We start from the raw sequence: 19,320 nt of genomic DNA, 5'->3' as shown, positions 1-19,320 counted from the left end.
TATATATATATGTATACTATATACTTATCATAGAAATGAAAGGACATTTCAAGCGCAAGGAGTGTCAAACATGCCACAACAGGCCTGAGAAGGAATCAGTTTACTGGAAGGCTTTGCACAGTCTCATTAATTCCTCCTGTTTTTCCCTAAATTAATGTTATTCCTGGTGTGGTCATGCCAGTATTGATCTAATGCACAAGAGAGGTGTCTGAAAAAAGTAAAGTATTTTACGTCTAAGACAGCTTTTTGAATCATAAGAGGTAAAATATTGTAGTTGTTTACTTACAAAAGCTCTACATGTGAAGGTGCTCTGTCTTTCGACTATAGAATAAAGTGCATTTAATGACAGTGCTCTCAATTCAAAGTGGAAAAAAAATGATATGTTGTTGAAATTGCACCTATTTTATCTTAAGATGTCTCAGGCAGCTTACTGTCTGTTTTTTTTTTTTTTTTTTTTTTTTGACAGAGCACTCATTAAATGACCTTAATAATTTAAAAGGAATTTTTAAAACTTCTCATCTGATGATCTCAGCACTGTCCCTGGTGAATCTTTGCACTTTCAGAGCCAAAATCATTATTATGCAATGCTTTTACTGGTCCAGCCTACCAGAGATCAGGTAGAGCTATATTTGACCTATGAGCTAACACAGCTTTGACACCCCTGCTCTGATTTCAAAACCCTTCATCTGTCACTCAGTAACACTGCTAGTCATCCCAGCTGCTCCTGTCAAAGTCACCTCACCTCACCCAGCTGGATCGCTAATGTTTTTTTTCTCCTGTCATTGTTTCACATCTCTAATACCCACATATATGGACATCTCCCTTTCAAGGTCCATAAATGAAGCCAATTAGAGACTTAACTAAGCTTGTTACGAGCTGCCATCATGGGTGGTAGTGAAGTGATTTTCACAGCAAATGAACAAGACCACGAATCTTACAGAAAAACATGTTCAGAAATGCACAGATGCTTTAAGCCCAGTTTGTTTTGTTAGCTGAACATCAGTGATGTTTGCTAAAGCTTAAATGCATAATTAAATGTGATGAAAGGGCAGGAAGAAAAAGCAATAATGATACTACAGCATTTCTGACACATACAGCATTAAATATCAAACATGTAACCTCTCCCTTCCTCCACCTTGTGCACTTATGTAATACAAACAGTCCTTAAGTGACTGAGGATAAAGATTTGGCTCTTTCTACACTCGGTGAAGAAGTCTCTGGTCCTATGTTGTCCTCTCTGGCCCCTGCTGTGGTTCCTGTAGATTGTCTGTTTAATATGGAAAAATCTTTCAGCACAATGGTTCATCTGACAGACACATTCACCCTTTTCTGCAAGGTGGGTGGTGAATTAGCTTAGATAAGTTGTTGTTTGTCTGTCATACACATTACAGGTCATCTACAGGTGAGTTATTGAGCACAAATTTGAGGTTTTAAAAATAAAACAGAAAGGTTAAGGAATACTGTTTTTTTCTTTGCTGTGATGACTTTTTTTCTCACCAGTTTCAGGTTTCGCCTCAGAATCTGACGTCTCATTACGCTTTGAGTCCAGCGCTGGCATGTCTGTCAAACCATCGCACATTTAAAGAATCAATGACAAACAAAACAAACAAAACAAAAACAACCAGATGTTAAGTTCAGAAAATATGCCTGCAGATCTTCATCTTAGACAATATTACATTCCTGGCTTGTTTCAGAGCAGCTTGCTGAGTCTCAGAAACTAATGTGATCTCAAACATCAGGATCTACGTTGGATTTGTCATTTAGAAATGATTAACTTCAACACTGGACAGAAAAGTGTCAGCTGATCTGTCAGTATTCCAGGCAGAGTTTTGAGTAAGTGTGTGTATGTCTGATTGTGCACATGTGTTTTAAACTCATATTGATCTCACTTTCAGTTTACTCACCAGGTTTACTGCTGGAATCTGTGGATGCTGCAGGTGTTTGGTCCTTACCAGATTCATCGTTGACCTCTGAGGTAGTTTTTGACGTCTCTGTGAAGTGATTAGAAAACAAAAAAGCATCAGAACAACAGCAGATCTGTCACAGAGTTCCAGTTTGAGTTTCACAAAACAGATTTTCAGCCTATTAAAGTGCATCTCATACTGTAGGTTTATCCCTCAGGATTAAATCACATTTACATAAACAGGCTGCCAGTTTGTCACACGGCTGACTCTTAAAATGATATTTTTAACTCTCGTTAAAATGATACAAATTCAAATTCATTGACAAATTTATTGGAAATGATCGTACATTTGGAACCTATGCATTAATAAAAACATGTCACTGAAACCCCTTCAGTTTACTTACAGTCAGATTGACCCAGAGCACTTTAAAGGTTGTATTAACTCAACGTTTTTTAAATAAAACAGAAACAAAAGGTTTAAGAATACTTTCATATTATTTGATTTTTTTGTCTTTTTGGTGCGACAGGTTTTTTGTAATGAACACATTTACATGTAAATACATATTAACCACTGAGCTTAATTTGTTTCCAGTGATTAATTAACCTGGAATATACTTCATACATTATTTGCTCAATGCTGACTTTGTGGTTTTAAATATATTTTCACCCTCAGCTAAAATACAACTGGCTAAATTCACATCTGGCAGAAATGATCCTTTGGCCCCAGGAAATGTCCCACATGGACAGTGTGCCACTCATCTCACTGGTCTTAACATGTTACTCATGTGACATGTTGAGAGCTCTCAGTAATTATAATTGTAAAAGTCAAATCTTTTTAAATGTGACCTAATCCTGTGGGATAAACCTACGGTATAAGATGCACTTTAATAGGCTGAAAATTAGTTTTGTGAAACACTCTCCTCACTTTAAAAGCTTTGACACGCCGAGTACGTTGCGACAAAATGAGCCCAAATTAAAATTTTTCGGGCCCGAACTTGTTGTGTAATATATATACACACTGAAAGTGTCGCGTCCCTTAGTCATAAGAGATGCCATGTGACCTTTCCTGACACGACCCTCAATGTGTCTCCTCCTGGGCTTGAACCAGAGATTTTTTACTTATTAGGTGAATGTGTAAACCCCACAGTACACTAAACACATGCTAGCATACAGAGGGACACATGCAACTAACAATTAGCCAGAGGGACTGTAAGTATGAAAACCTCTTACATTCACACGTTCACTGAAAAAGTCAAGTTCCCACAAACAGCACTCTTTGGAGACGCTGTGGTGAGTCTGAGAGGTGCTTCTGCTTGTTTCAGTTTTTAAATATTTCTGATCAAATTCACACCAGGACAAAAAACAAAGCCCTCATGTCAGTAGGAAATGCACCAAGTAGCCAATCCTCCATTGATCTCATTAGTTTGAACATTTTGCACCGTCACATCAAATCCATTTTGTATTTTATGAGTTGCTGTATGATGTTTCACCTGTTTCTTGACCTTTTTATTTGACCGTAAAATGTCAGAAGATTGTTTAAAATCCTGGTTATAATATCCAGTGGAGACAGAGTGCAATGTGCCCCATTTGAAAAACCACTGGAGGACAAAACATTCAGCTGAGAGCTTAAATGCTAACAAAATGCCTTTAGCTGGATAAAATGTTTCAGGTGCCTGTGTCAAAGGATTATTACGGACTCTATCTCTGGTTAGGTGCTACAAAGACCCATCCCACTTTAATGTAAGGATTCACTCTGTCAAGTTTTATTGATCAAACTCTTGCTTGTTAATTTGATGCTTGTTTCTGTCATAAGCACTAATATGCAGGTGCAGCTGGGTTGCAAAGTGGCTTGCAGAGTCTCAGAAAATAAAACGGGCTAAAACAGATCAAACAGCATTAGCCACATTTTTTTTTAACTCACACAAAAAAAGAACATGAAGTTGTCCTCATTGTGCACATGTGTTTTAAACTCATATTCATCTCACTTTCAGTTTACTCACCAGGTTTACTGCTGGAATCTGTGGATGCTGCAGGTGTTTGGTCCTGACTAGGTTCATCCTTGACCTCTGAGGTGGTTTTTGACGTCTCTGTGAAGTAATTAAATGATAAATAAAATATAACAACCATAACAGATTGATCCCTCAGGATTAAATCACATTTTAAAAAAATTTTCTCTGCTGTGACGACTTTTTTTCTCACCAGTTTCAGGTTTCGCCTCAGAATCTGACGTCTCATTACTCTTTGAGTCCAGCGCTGGCATGTCTGTCAAACCATCGCACATTTAAAGAATCAACGACAAACAAAACAAACAAAACAAAAACAACCAGATGTTAAGTTCAGAAAATATGCCTGCAGATCTTCATCTTAGACAATATTACATTCCTGGCTTGTTTCAGAGCAGCTTGCTGAGTCTCAGAAACTAATGTGATCTCAAACATCAGGATCTAAGTTAGATTTGTCATTTAGAAATGATTAACTTCAACACTGGACAGAAAAGTGTCAGCTGATCTGTCAGTATTCCAGGCAGAGTTTTGAGTAAGTGTGTGTATGTCTGATTGTGCACATGTGTTTTAAACTCATATTGATCTCACTTTCAGTTTACTCACCAGGTTTACTGCTGGAATCTGTGGATGCTGCAGGTGTTTGGTCCTTACCAGATTCAACCTTGACCTCTGAGGTAGTTGTAAACTTCTCTGTGAAATGATTAAAAAAAATAAATAAAATATCACAACCCTAACAGGTCGATACAGAAGTGTAGAGCTGCTGCCCAGGCAAATGAAAAATAGAGATATATCACATTATAAACGTGAAAAGTTTTTGTTCTAACAATATACTTTTCATGTTTGTACAATATGCATAATTATCACGTCATAACAAAAAACCTTTCACGTTCGTACAATATAAATATTATATTGTACGTAGAGCATGGCGATATGACCAAAAATATTTATCACGATATACATTTGAAAATTTGCGATAATGATATAACTGACAATATAATTGACACTAGACAATTATATCGTCTTTACAACTCCACAACTTTATTAGTGCAAAAAAAAAACCCCATCAATGTATTTTCACTTAAACAAGCAGCTGTTTTTTATGTGCATTAAAGTTATATAAAAATGTAACAGTGCAAATTCCTTGCTGAGTTTAACCAAAAGGCATTTCCAGTGGAAATTGGCCGACATATCCTCAGCATAACCATGTATAATATCCACAAAACTTAAAAAGAGGTTATACACACACAATACAGTAATATTATGTTGAAGCACAGTACGTATCACTCCGCGAGGCTCCCGCCTACGATAGCCGTAATGCTCCGACAATCCATCAAGTGGTGCGGGTTCGTAGGCAGGAGCCATGCGGAGTGATACGTATTGTGCTTCAACATAATACAGTGGAACCCCAACTTACGAATACCCCATTTAACGAAAAATTCAAGTTACAAAGGCACTTAACAGCAATATTTCTGCCCGTGTTACGGCAAAATGCCCGTGTAACGAAATCCCCTGGCTCTGATTGGCTGAGCCCAGAATGACCACAATGCCCACAATGCCTTCCGAATCATGTGACAACCCCCTTGGCTTTTGTACTTGCGCTTCGCTGTTCCACGTGAACGATGTATTGTTTTTGTAGTTAGCAATTAGCCTATAGCCTGTCGTTCACTCAGAAGGCGCGATGGATGCTTCGACTTACGAAAGACCCACGGGAACGAATTAATTTCGTAAGTCGGGGTTCCACTGTATTACCATATTGTGTGTGTATAACCTCTTTTAGAGTTTTACTAAAACATTTGACAGATTTTTCGAGCGCAGTGTACCACATAAAATCGTTTCGAAGTCAGTAAACACAACCAGAATTCATACATAAGGCACACGGGATTATAAGGGACACTGTCGATTTTCAGAAAAATCAAAGGATCGATTTTAAGTGTGCCGTATTTTCCAAAAAAACACGGTAATAACGACGGCCTGCTAGCATGCTCTACCAAAAATAGTGCTGTGTTGTGTATCTGACGGACAAAAGCTAAACCAGTTCCACACGACTGAAGTTGCAGCATTTTTACAAACCAATTCTGGTTCATCCGTTTCATTCAACGATCCACTTTCGCCCTTCTCATTCTCTGTCACCGCCATGTGCGTATGAAAACAAAGGCACTGCGCATGCACATTTTACCCATATTCTATAGCAACATTATACCAGTATTACCGTGAAAGTATGATATGGCCCAACCCTAATTGTACGAACATGATAATTATGTATATTGTAATAACGTTCGAACAATTATGTGTGTTTGATCACATAATTCGTTATTTTTTCCCCTGATTTTACCCACCTGCTTCATTTTCATAATCTGTGGACTCGTTTTCATTGTGTATCTCAGGAGCTGTCACTACTGAAAACAGAATCACAATACATATGAGAGACAGCAAACGTTCTGTTCACTTCTAATAAACACAGGAGGAATTTATGCTCGTCCTGCAGGTCACAGATCCGTCCAGCTAAACCTGCAAATTCTAAGGCTCATACAGGTCGATGCTACAGTCACAGCTTTGATGTTACTTTTAAAAAAACAACCAAGTTATACAAGATGACGTGATTACATGTTGCTAATTACAGTTCACGTGCTGTAAATTCCTGGGAAATTTCAAAGAGTTGGAACTTTTCGCTGTTACTGCTGTTATGAAAACATTTTGCTCTTCAGTGTTGGGTGAATTTAATGCTGGGACCGCAGAGGAAGATGATGTTCCTTGGACTGACAAATCTGGTGTTGGAAGAAATATCAGGACCTTAAGCATCCATCACCTGCTGTCACATTTACTTTATTATTGTTTTTACCCCCATTAAATAAGATTTTACTCACCTGCTCCATTGCACTTTATATCAACCAATGGTAGAGTCTCTGTCAGATAGTAAAAGAAATGTATGTCATGAACAGCACATTATCTGCAAACTGGTGTAAAGTCTACTATACTGCTGTTCCTGATGTTGTATTTTGTTTTAACTTCAGTGTCACTGTAGTTCTGTAAGGACACAGACGTAACACAACAGAAAAATGACCCTATAACAATGTTCAGCCCGAGACACTTTTACAGCTTTACTGTTAATTAATATACTGCCAGCTTATTCTATGAGAATATAGAATCATTTATTGATGAACAAACACTTAGTTTATCAGAAAAATAAGTAGTATCCAAAGCTTTAAAATAAACACAGTGGAGTAAATATGTACCTGAAATATGTCAGATTTAAATGTCTACAAGTTTATCTGCATAAAGGCAGCTTTGAGTTTAGTTTCTTCTGACATAATCTAAAACAGGCCAGTGGTGGAAGGAAGCAGCTAAAACAATGCTTTACTTATACATTTAAACTATGCACACATATGAAAGACATGCTGTCTGTAAGCGCAAACTAATCATTATTGAGGGTCTATTTCAGCAAATATGCTTTGCCTGTTTTGGGCTGCTGGGCCCAACATGTCAGCAGTTGGTCAATCAACTGATCTACCAAACTTCTTCTTTTACTGTTCCCAGACCAGTGGACTCTGTCCTATATGTCTTAATAAATCCCCATTTTAACACCATCACCTAATATAAGTTATAGAGAGGCTTTATACTGTATTATCTTACCTTCTTGTGTCTTTGCTTTGTCTTGTGTTTTGATTTCTGGGGAATTGAAGACAAAGACATTTATTGATTGACAGAAATATCAATCATTGCTTGTTTTCCGATTTTAGCTTATTTCTTTGGGGTTGTTGAGCTCAAACATATAATATGAGCAAAGGATGCTGTTACTGTTTTAATGTTCAGCTTTTCATCTACATGAAGTTAACAGGAAATTTCCCTGGTTTATTTTCATCCATCACTCACATCTTTTCAATTGGCTTTGAAATGTGTTTCTGATGAATACATAAAGACAAAGTCTAATAATTTGGAGGATTTTTGAGCCTGGGAATTTGTAGATGTTTGCAAAACTGATTTCCAGCCTATTAAAGTGCATCTCATACTGTAGGTTTATCCCTCAGGATTAAATCAATTTCAAATAAACAGGTTGCCAGTTTCTCACACGGCTGACTCTTAAAATGATATTTTTAATTCTCATGAAAATGAAAACAAATTTATTGTAGATGATCGTTCATTTGGAACATATGCTTTATTAAAAAAATGTCCCTGAAACTCCTTCAGTTTACTTACAGTTTCAAAATAGTTGTAGAAAATCTTTCAATGTTGTACAACAACTGACACTGTGTTCGTGGACACAGGAGACATCAGGAACTGGGCAAGGCAATTCTTGTTTGTCTCATGGTGCACAATCTTCCTCTTTTCTGGTACAGGTATTAATTTTATTTTATTTATTTAATTGCTTCACATTAAAACCAAATATCTCACTTGTTAATGTTATCACTATTTCAGTCATAAGCACTAATGTTGGGGTGAAGGTGAGTTGAGCTTGCAGAGCCTCAGAAACTAAAGTGGACTAAAACTGATTAGGGACAGAAGGGATCTGTGCTGCAGTGCAACTGTCTGATCTTTTGGTAGTGCAGGCTGAGCTTTTAGGATTAACCACGTTTGTTTTTACTTGCGGCCTCAAAATTTTAAGACAAAAACATGAAGCTCTCCTGGTTTTAGAGTTTTAAGATTTTGCTTGTCTCATTTTCAGTTTACCCAACAGGTCTACCTCTGGTAGCTGTGCACTGTTCAGTGCACACGTAAATGTGTTTATGTAAAAGAAGACATATTTAAAAACCCTGTCACAATCACTGAACATCTGACAAGTTTGAGTTTTGATTTGATGTATCTTTTGTTCAGCAAAAAGTTCTCAAATTACACAAGATAAACTGATCTTAACTTGTTAATTAAAGCCTACACAGAAGCTGCACTGTTGGTAAAACAGGCTGCAGAGTTTGATCACATAATTTGTTATTTTTTCCCCTGATTTTACCCACCTGCTTCATTTTCATAATCTGCGGACTCCAACTCGTTTTCATTGTGTATCTCAGGAGCTGTCACTACTGAAAACAGAATCACAATACATATGAGAGACAGCAAACGTTCTGTTCACTTCTAATAAACACAGGAGGAATTTATGCTCGTCCTGCAGGTCACAGATCCGTCCAGCTAAACCTGCAAATTCTAAGGCTCATACAGGTCGATGCTACAGTCACAGCTTTGATGTTACTTTTAAAAAAACAACCAAGTTATACAAGATGACGTGATTACATGTTGCTAATTACAGTTCACGTGCTGTAAATTCCTGGGAAATTTCAAAGAGTTGGAACTTTTTGCTGTTACTGCTGTGCTATATGTTATGAAAACATTTTGCTCTTCAGTGTTGGGTGAATTTAATGCTGAGACCACAGAGGAAGATGATGTTCCTTCAATCAATCATCAAATCAATCAATCAAAATGTATTTATGTAGCACATTTAAAAACAACAGTTTTTTATCAAAGTGCTTCACAAATTAGGAAATAAAAATAAGACAAATTTACCAAACAACGCAAGACGAGACAAACATAGAAACCAACCAAATGATAATCAAACTATCTTACATCAAAGCCAGAGTAAAAAGATGGGTCTTTAAATGAGATTTAAAAGACTGAACAGTCTCAGAAGAGCGAATGGTAATAGGGAGGTTGTTCCACAGTCTAGGGGCTGCAATAGCAAAGGCACGATCGCCTCTGGTTTTCAACCTAGACTTAGGTTCCATTAAGAGCATCTGGTTAGAAGATCTTAGTGCTTTTATAGGATTATATAAATGAAGAAGTTCTGTTAAATAACTAGGGGCAGTGTTATTTAAGATTTTATAAGTGAGTAAAAGAATTTTAAAATCAATGCGAAATTTCACAGGAAGCCAGTGTAAGTTAGCTAAAACTGGAGTCATATGATCATGCATTCTGGCGCCCGATAAAAGGTGTGCAGCAGCGTTCTGTACTAATTGCAACCGGTAAAGAGAGGAGTGAGGGAGTCCTAAATAGAGGGAGTTACAATAGTCCAGTCTAGAGGTAATGAATGCATTAATAAGCTTTTCAAGGTCCTTGGGGGAGAGGAAAGGCTTAGCTTTAGAAATCTGACGTAGCTGATAGAAGCTGGATTTAACCACAGTAGATACTTGTTTCTCTAATTTGAAGGAGCTATCCAGGAGTACCCCGAGGTCTCTTACAATGTGGGAGAGGTAGCTAGCAAGTGGGCCAAGGGTAACAATTAGTTGGTTCAATGGAATATGGCTGACAAAGACAATAACTTCAGTTTTACTATCATTCAAGGTTAGAGAGTTTTGAGATAGCCAGGTTCTCACATCATGAAGACAGTTAAACAATGTATGCAATGGATCTGTGACATTCAAACTGAAAGGGAAATAAATTTGAATGTCATCGGCATAACAATGGAAAGAAATATTATATCTTTGGAAAATAGATCCCAAGGGCAACATGTACAGAGAGAATAGCATAGGGCCCAAAACAGACCCCTGGGGCACACCACAGAGAAAAGGAGCAGAGGAGGAGGAGTATTGCCCCATAGTGATAGAGAATGACCTCTCTAAAAGATAAGATTTAAACCATGATAAGGCTGTGCTCTTAAGGCCAACTACTTGCTCTAACCTTGATAATAGAATGTTATGATCTACTGTGTCAAACGCAGAAGTCAGATCCAGTAAGACTAGAACCACAGAGCAACCCGAGTCAGTGGTTAAAAGGAGATCATTAAAAACTCTTAACAAAGCTGTCTCAGTACTATGTCGAGGCTTGAAGCCCGACTGGAATTTTTCAGTAATACCATTGGTATCTAAGAAGGTCTGAAGTTGTTTACAGACCACTTTTTCCAGGATCTTTGACATAAAGGGAAGCTTAGAAATCGGTCTATAATTTGAAAGAACACTAGGGTCAAGATTAGTCTTCTTAATAACGGGTTGAACAACAGCATGCTTGAAGGCAGACGGTACGCAGCCCGAAGACAATGATGCATTCAAAATTAATAAAATACAAGGCCCAATAGTATTCAACGCTTCCTTAAAAATACGGGCAGGAAGAATATCATGTGGGGAATTGGAGATTGTTAAGTGGTCAATTATTTCCTTTACATCAGAAAGAGACACAGGCTCAAACTGCTGAAAGACAGCAGAGCATTTAGAAACTGGAACTTGATGTGGAACTACTGATAAAAACTGGGCCCTTAAAGTAGTGATTTTTTCAATAAAATACCTTAAAAAAACTTTCACAAAGAGCCGGAGAAACCTCCTTGTGTGCGGTAGCACGAGGATTAATCACACAGTTCAAAATCTTAAAAAGAGCGTGGGGCTTGTGGCAATTAGTCAAAATAACACCTGATAGGTAGGCAGATTTAGCAGCTTTCACAGTCTTCTGATATTTTGACACACAATTATGGAGGATTTCCGCTGACACTTCAAGTTTATCCTTTTTCCACTTCCTCTCAGCACAACAGCATTCGCGCCTGAGAGCACGAGTAGTTTCATTCAGCCAGGGTTGGCATGACGACTTAGTACGCTTAGTCTTAGGTGGAGCCACAGTGTCCAGAATAGAGGAACATGTGGAATTAAAAAGGTTGGTAAACTCGTCAGCCGATAAATCCACAAGACAGAGGGAGTCAGGGAGCGCAGAGTTGGCGAAAAGAGTAGAGAAGTTAGTAATGGTTTCAGAATTAATCGAGTGCATCTGGCGCAAGGGACCCTCGCAGTTAAGCTCCATATGTCGTAGCATAACATTAAACATAACCACAGAATGATCAGAGATCCCAGAGTCCTTGATATACGTTATACGAATATCCAGACTGTAGGATAAAACTAGATCAAGCGAATGACCTGTTAAATGCGTTGGTTCACTTACCCATTGCGTAAGATTAAAAGTGTCAATAAGGGCAAGGAAATCCTTTGTTAGTGTGCTTGCCTCACAACAGACATGTATATTAAAATCACCAACAATTAAAACACGGTCGTAGCATAAAAACAGGCTCCCTAGTAGTTCAGCAAACTGAAAAATAAAATCCTTAACAGATTTTGGAGATCGATACAACACAGCACAAAGAATTGGGGGAGCACAGTTCAGTTCCAGTAGCTGCACCTCGAAGCTGGTGAAAGAGACGGGTGGTAGTTCCCGGCATCGAAATTTGTGTTTAAAAATCGAAGCCAATCCTCCACCTCTGCCAGAGATCCTAGGAGAGCTAGCAAAGGCACAATCTGGGGGAAGAAGTTCTGAAAAAGCAGAAGATCCCTCAGGACGAAGCCAGGTTTCCGTCAGATAAAGAAAATCCAGCCGAGATGAGAGGAAAAAGTTGTTTAAAATAAAAGTCTTGTTTGCCAGCAATCTAACATTTAGCAAAGCCATCCAAAGTATAATCGGGTTGTTGCTAGTTGGAACAGATCTCAGCAGGCGAAGATTGCTCTAGTTCACACCACCTCTGGAGAGCCGCACCCAGCTCCGAACAGGTGGGCACTCGGCCGGGGAGTCTAGGTGAGCATAGTGTCCAGCAGGACTTATCCAGTGATGGCAGGGCAATCTATAGCAGAAGCGGCCCCAGAGAGCATGAGAAGAAGATAGAGTATTTACAAATACGTGGTAGCTGGTCGCGTCAAGTGAGTTTAAGTAAGCCTTGAGGCGAACACGAATACCGCCCCGTTTACCGCGTCTCCTATGACGTTTCCTAGGTGGAAGGGTAGCTGGAAAGCGACGTAAATGATCAGAGATATCCGTCGGAGTTGAGAAAAAGTTCCCTGACTGCCACTTGAAACCAGACGTTTGATGAGTCAATGGCTGGAGATTCAAAAGAGTTTGACGATCATAGGTAAGAAGCGCAAAGACGTCATGATAACACAGAGAAGATAGGATAGCAGACAATAGACAAAGCTCGAGGAGACGGCTCGCCGAAAACACTGGCGCCATCTTGAGAATGGCGCCAGGTTTGGACTGACAAACCTGGTGTTGGAAGAAATATCAGGACCTTAAGCATCCATCACCTGCTGTCACATTTACTTTATTATTGTTTTTACCCCCATTAAATAAGATTTTACTCACCTGCTCCATTACTCTGTATCCCAACCAATTGTACCGTCTCTGTCAGATAGTAAAAGAAATGTATGTCATGAACAGCACATTATCTGTAAATTGGTGTAAAGTCTACTATACTGCTGCTGGTGATGTTGTATTTTGTTTTAACTTCAGTGTCACTGTAGTTCTAAGGACACAGACGTAATACAACAGACAAATGACCCTATAACAATGTTCAGCCCGAGACACTTTTACAGCTTTACTGTTAATTAATATACTGCCAGCTTAATCTATGAGAATATAGAATCATTTATTTATGAACAAACACTTAGTTTATCAGAAAAATAAGTAGTATCCAAAGCTTTAAAATAAACACAGTGGAGTAAATATGTACCTGAAATATGCCAGATTTAAATATCTATAAGTTTATCTGCATACAGGCAGCTTTGAGTTTAGTTTCTTCTGACATAATCTAAAACAGGGCAGTGGTGGAAGGAAGCAGCTAAAACAATGCTTTACTTATACATTTAAACTATGCACACATATGAAAGACATGATGTCTGTAAGTGCAAACTAATCATTATTGACGGTCTATTTCAGCAAATATGCTTTGCCTGTTTTGGGCTGCTGGGCCCAACATGTCAGCAGTTGGTCAATCAACTGATCTACCAAACTTCTTCTTTTACTGTTCCCAGACCAGTGGACTCTGTCCTATATGTCTTAATAAATCCCCATTTTAACACCATCAAATAATATAAGTTATAGAGAGGCTTTATACTGTATTATCTTACCTGCTGTATTTGCTACATTTTGTGGTGCGATTTCTGGGGAATTGAAGACAAAGACATTTATTGATTGACAGAAATATCAATCATTGCTTGTTTTGCAATTTGAGCTCAAACATATAATATGGGCAAAGGATGCTGTTACTGTTTTAATGTTCAGCTTTTCATCTCTATGAACTTTACAGGAAATTTACCCTGGTTTGTTTTCATCCATCAGTCACATCTTTTTTTATTGGCTTTGAAATGTGTGACTTTGTGTTTCTGAGATTGCTGTCAGCGTTAATCTCATTAAAATGACGCTAACACTATAGCCGCATTAACGTGGCAAATCTCCATTAGCGAGTTAACGCGGATTGCTGTGTAGCCCCACGCATGGGGCGATCCGCGTTAACTCGCTAATGGAGATTTGCCACGTTAATGCGGCTATAGTGTTAGCGTCATTTTAATGAGATTAACGCTGACAGCACTAGTTTCTGATGAATACATAAAGACAAAGTCTAATAATTTGGAGGCATTTTTGAGCCTGGATAGTTGTAGATAGAGACGTTTGCATTCAGCACTATTAAAATTAGCCTAGAAATTGTGTTTATAATGAACCTACATACAAGTGTGACTGGACGACTTAGATACAGAAGAAAACACACAAATGCGGCGATTTTCACCAATTCTGTTATACCCTGAGACTAAATCTGTAAGTAAAATACATGAGTCATAGGTTTATCACACTATCTGTACTACAGGCTTGTCTGGTTTGCTTCTTTAACATGTCGAGATATTTTATTAACACTTTCTAATATGGCCCTATAATTCCTCTGTAATTATTTGGAATTTCTATGCATTTTATTTTAAATAACAAATTAATTATTTTTTACCTAAACATACTTGAAAGTAGGCACACTTGAATAAGTAACAATTACAATAAACAAAGAAATAATTGGAAAATTTATTATACTGTTAGCATGGTGTGCAAGTAATTTCACAAAGTGCATGACTTCAGGTGTTTTATAGGAAGGAGACACATTGTTCTGTAAGTAATTTTAAGTACTGTGTAATTTCTTGGTTATTTTGTAGCAAAACAATATTTTCCTATCTTATTGTAAGTACGCTGTGCTTTTATAATTGAGTGGCTTAACCTCACCTAACATTCATCATGCACATTTGCATAATGATTATTAAATCAAGATGTTAAAGGGAGGTAAGGTTCACAAATATTTTATGGATTCTTACCTCGATGTCTGTATTTTTTCCAAAGAAAAAAGACAATTACACCCACTATCAACGCAAACAACGCAATCACTGTTACTATTACTGGTATGATCCAATGCAGTTGATCACCTACAAAAATAAAAGAACAAAGAATAAATTAATAAAACTGATTATCAAAACAATATATCCCAATCTTTAAATATCTGTAAAATCCATCTTTAATCAAAAGAAACACTTTCTGTCACTGATACGTATTGGTGTGATAACTCACCACTTGCAAATGAAATGATTATATTGTCACTCCTTTCACTGCTAACTGGGTTTTCCAGCTGACAACTGACTGAGTTTTCAAGAGATTCTGTATTGTTCTAGAAATAAAGACAAAAGAGAGAAGCACATAAACCAAAGACATTCATTAGATTTTAAACAGATTACAGGACACTTGTCTATGTGTGGACAATCAACAGATTAACATCAATAGCACAGGGACAGGCTCAAAGATGGCTGCATACACCCTGATAAACGTAACTATATTTCCAGAAAATACAAAATAAACATGTGCTAGACTAACCATTTCCATCCACTTTTATTTCACTTTGTTGTCAATATCAAAAAAGGAGAAATAAATCAATACATCTGTCAACAAATCACCCATGTCCAAATAAAGACATAATTTCTTTAGAAATATTTTTAATTTTACCCTGTTAATGATATCCTTAGAGTTACACACTGTCTATATTTTATAAGCATTTAGTCTCAACCTGAAACACAGACAGATATTTTTGTCTTAACTTAAAATGACTACATTCATGTCCATGTTACCCAAGCTCCGAAGTTCACATAAACGTTTAAAATATGCATAAAATCTGCATGTAGCTACTAGGATATCAAAAAATCCACATCTAAACCTTAACAAGTGGAATGATTTAAACTACACACATAATTTTGCAGTTGGAACTCTCGCTTAAATATTCTGCACTTTATAAAAAGATTAATATTAAGCATTTCATAATACCAGTTTTGCCTCAAGATATCAGATATCCTCGTCTCGATTGCTGCTTTTATATATCTGGTATTCACCACTCCTGTATGTTCCCATAAATCATCTCAAACTGGTTTCTTGAGCATAACAATGAGTTCACTGTACTCAAATGGCCTCCATAGTCAACAAATCTCAGTCCAATAGAGCACCTTTGTGGGGACAAATCATGTCAATATGGACTAAAATGTCTGAAGAACAATTCCAGCACCTTGTTGAAGCTATGCCAGGAAGGCTCTGAAGACAAAAAGGGGTCCAAAACAATATTGGCAAAGTGTACCCAATAAAGTGACCCTGACTTCATATGTTAGGTATGAACTGATTGTTTATTAAACTACATGCACTAAAAATGCCTGAGGGTCTGAACACATAATAAATAAAGATGTATATCTATAATCCAGGTAAACTATTCGAGTAGTATAAAACAGAGATTATGTTGTTCACTGTGTTTTAAAATATGTTGGTACATAGAAAACTGTAAATGTAATTATCGCTGTTTGTGTTGGCTTTGTTTTAATTTTTAATTTTTTTTATTTTTGGTTTTTAAGAGTGGCTGTTTCAGCTACTGTGTAAAAAGTAGAAAAAATGTGTTTTATTTACTTTTCTAGTGTTTTGTGTTTATTTTTGTGGTCATTTATTTACTTTCATTGGTTATGTTTTGTTTTTGCCATTTTCCTAAAACTTTAAATAATGATCAAAAATGTCAAAAATGTCAATTATCAAAAATGGGTGAAACAAAAAACAAACAAATAAATTCCCTTTTAATGCCTAAAATGACAAATGTACATAAACCTAAATTTTTTTTTAAAAATTGTTGAAAATATTTAGATTCATTTCTTTTTCTGATGTCTGAAGTTTTCTATATTTTTTAGGCACTGCTTTAATACTGTGGTTTATATGAGAAATTGTCTGGGAAAAAAATGAGCAGCTGACGTGTTATGTGAACAGTCAGATCCTGTTTGTACCTTTGCTATTCTGAGCTGATTGCTTGAAGACTGAGCTGTCTGCTTATCGCCTATCATCCAGGAATAGGTGACTGATTTGGTGTCATCTGTGATGCTGGCTTCACAGGTGAGAGTACAGATGGTCATCTCAGGGTTGCACGATTTGGAGACAGTGGGTTTGGGGACAGCAGCTGATAATTAAAGACAGCAAACAAACAAGCTTTTTATTTTAAATATGGTGAAAAAATGATTCAAAGCAAACTTCTGTCTGATTTCCTCCACTTACAGATGACAGTGATTTTAGTCGGACTCATGACTCTGTTGTTGATCTCTGCTGTGTACATGCCGCTGTCCTTTACAGTCACGTTTGAGATTGTCAGCGCTCCAGTGGAAGTACTCACCTCACACCGACCTAAAAACATCACAGTTACATAATTAACACATTAGATAATTATTTAAATTGACTTTTAGTAAATATATGTAATGAACCAAGGTAATTCAATTATCTGTGCAGCATAAATTTATAATTTTAAAATGCATCAAATCCATGAAAGAAGTTAATTCATTACAGCACAATGACAGAAAAAATATTTTAAAAGGGATTTTCAATTCTTTCAGATAAGTCCATTTAGCTATATTCAATCCCACTTCATTTGGGGATCAAGATTTTTTTTTAAAAACATATCTTCAAAATAAACCTTGGATGCACAAGCTTATTGATCCATATTCTTGATCTGGCACAGATTCCACACATGATGTCCTTCTGGACAGCCTTCCCATTTATCCAGGATCTTTCAAATCTAAAGCCACTATCTTGCATGCATTTGATGTTAAATCCTGAACATACGTACCTCTGAAGTCCCGGTACGGAACTATGTCACCTCCGTACCACTCCACAGCGATGTCCGGGCCGTGTTTCCACGTTATGCTGGTGATGCGATCAGACACGGAGCCTGGAGATAGGACTACTTTGTCTCCCACTTTCTTGAAAGTATCTTTGTCGATGGCAAAATAAAACCAAAATCAACATGATTTTTCATATTTAGTTCTGTAACTAAACATTTTGTTTACAAAACTAATTTGCAGAACTAAACAAACACAGTTTAGCTGTATGTGTGGCATCTGCAAAATGCTGTAAAAGATGTTAATGATGATCCCAGTTTATATGGGAGCACTGTAAGTAATTACATTTATCAGATTTGGTCTTTTTTGCTTGCTTTTAAGCATCATCAGCAAAACATACTTACATTTTATCACATTTAAATGAATTCAACTGATTTCAATATAACAGATATAAGGTACTTTTGAATATTATTGATGGTTTTCTGGTACTAGGAAATCCAGGGGATTGGGATTAATTGGCTGTAAAATCTAAACTTCCCCAAATATACACAAAAACAGCATTTTGATAACATCAAAACAATAACTGTAGCATAGCAGGGAATACTGGAGTACAGCATACAGAGTTGAATTACCACAGATTTGTTACAAAATGTGCACCACTGAAGGAGATTGACAACAAATCTTCTATCTTGTGCTCCTGTTTTGTTGATCTTAGAGTAAAATACTGCTTAATGTAGTTTACTATTGAGTTCTATTCTTTTTCAGGGGTGTACTGGTAAGTCCACACAAAGGAACAATCCCATTATCGGTTCGTCAGACATTATAAAACATATATAACATCATAAAATCAATGTTACTGTTCCCTAAAACTCTCATGAACACATTCAAATACTTGTATTGGACTTTCTGTGCGAGCGAGCGAGCTGGGCCTACAAATGATGGGATCGTTTTGAAATGAATGATCTCAAAATGACCGCTGCCGGTGTTCTTTGAACCCATCCTACCCCTTGTTTCTGCGCATACGCTATGCATGCGCACAACAGAAGCCCAAATTTACTTCATTTTTTTTTAACCCATTGTGAATATTTGTTATGATTAGGTGGTTAGGTTTAGTCAGAAGTCACCGTCAAATTATAATACGGGTAGGACGATTTACCAAAGTAGGACCGGTTTTATTCTAATTTCATCCGGTGCTGCAGATTAATCGGTGCTGGACTGACGGGTGAAACAGATGTGTCTTTTTAACTGCTTTACAGACACCCCAGAAATAAATATGAAGAATATTTCAACTATTTCTGTGCTTTTTTGTTTCACCAGCTATTTACTGGGCGTTGTCCCAAAGTGGGTTGCTTGCGTCATAACATTAAAAACTTCCATTTCACACTATTAGGTGTTAATCAGCACCTGGGAGTTCATCTTTATCATATCAATATATCTTTTGACTCGAACTCGTATGTTTATCTTCCACCAGTTAAAGTAGACCTCAGCTTACACTATTAATAAACTACTAATAAAAAGTTCGTTTATTTCCTGGTTCGTGTTTAATGGCTGAAGAATAGCGACACATCTGGTTCGCCATGAACACCCCCACCACTCC

At 37.2% G+C, this 19,320-nt stretch overlaps 1 protein-coding gene across 10 annotated transcripts in view; it reads right to left on the bottom strand.

Annotated features, from left to right (window-relative positions):
- Positions 1-84: 84 nt before the first annotated feature.
- The window catches only part of LOC116312279 (dextranase-like), a 75,959-nt gene continuing 56,723 nt past the window's right edge, over positions 85-19,320 (bottom strand). The window contains exons 1-17 of one of the 10 annotated variants that reach the window (XM_039607376.1): positions 17,732-17,906; positions 17,167-17,292; positions 16,902-17,071; positions 15,169-15,265; positions 14,919-15,026; positions 13,698-13,730; positions 12,934-12,972; positions 8,853-8,918; positions 7,537-7,572; positions 6,771-6,809; positions 6,243-6,302; positions 4,510-4,596; positions 4,103-4,165; positions 3,904-3,990; positions 1,905-1,991; positions 1,498-1,560; positions 85-1,267 (exon numbers count right to left, since the gene is read on the bottom strand). In XM_039607376.1, coding sequence (XP_039463310.1) covers positions 1,224-1,267; positions 1,498-1,560; positions 1,905-1,991; positions 3,904-3,990; positions 4,103-4,165; positions 4,510-4,596; positions 6,243-6,302; positions 6,771-6,809; positions 7,537-7,572; positions 8,853-8,918; positions 12,934-12,972; positions 13,698-13,730; positions 14,919-15,026; positions 15,169-15,265; positions 16,902-17,071; positions 17,167-17,224 — 1,137 coding nt within the window. In that variant the 5' untranslated portion in view covers positions 17,225-17,292; positions 17,732-17,906 and the 3' untranslated portion in view covers positions 85-1,223. Of the gene's footprint in view, positions 1,268-1,497; positions 1,561-1,904; positions 1,992-3,903; positions 3,991-4,102; positions 4,166-4,509; positions 4,597-6,242; positions 6,303-6,770; positions 6,810-7,536; positions 7,573-8,852; positions 8,919-12,933; positions 12,973-13,697; positions 13,731-14,918; positions 15,027-15,168; positions 15,266-16,901; positions 17,072-17,166; positions 17,293-17,731; positions 17,907-19,320 lie in introns of those variants that run through there. The other 9 variants (XM_039607366.1, XM_039607368.1, XM_039607367.1 and 6 more) reach the window with 9 other exon arrangements.

This window comes from Oreochromis aureus, linkage group 23 (assembly GCF_013358895.1).
Source record: "Oreochromis aureus strain Israel breed Guangdong linkage group 23, ZZ_aureus, whole genome shotgun sequence".
In the NCBI taxonomy this organism is placed as follows: Eukaryota; Metazoa; Chordata; class Actinopteri; order Cichliformes; family Cichlidae; genus Oreochromis; species Oreochromis aureus.
Note: the sequence above shows the minus strand (reverse complement) of the source record. Positions and strands in the feature narration are given on the sequence as shown.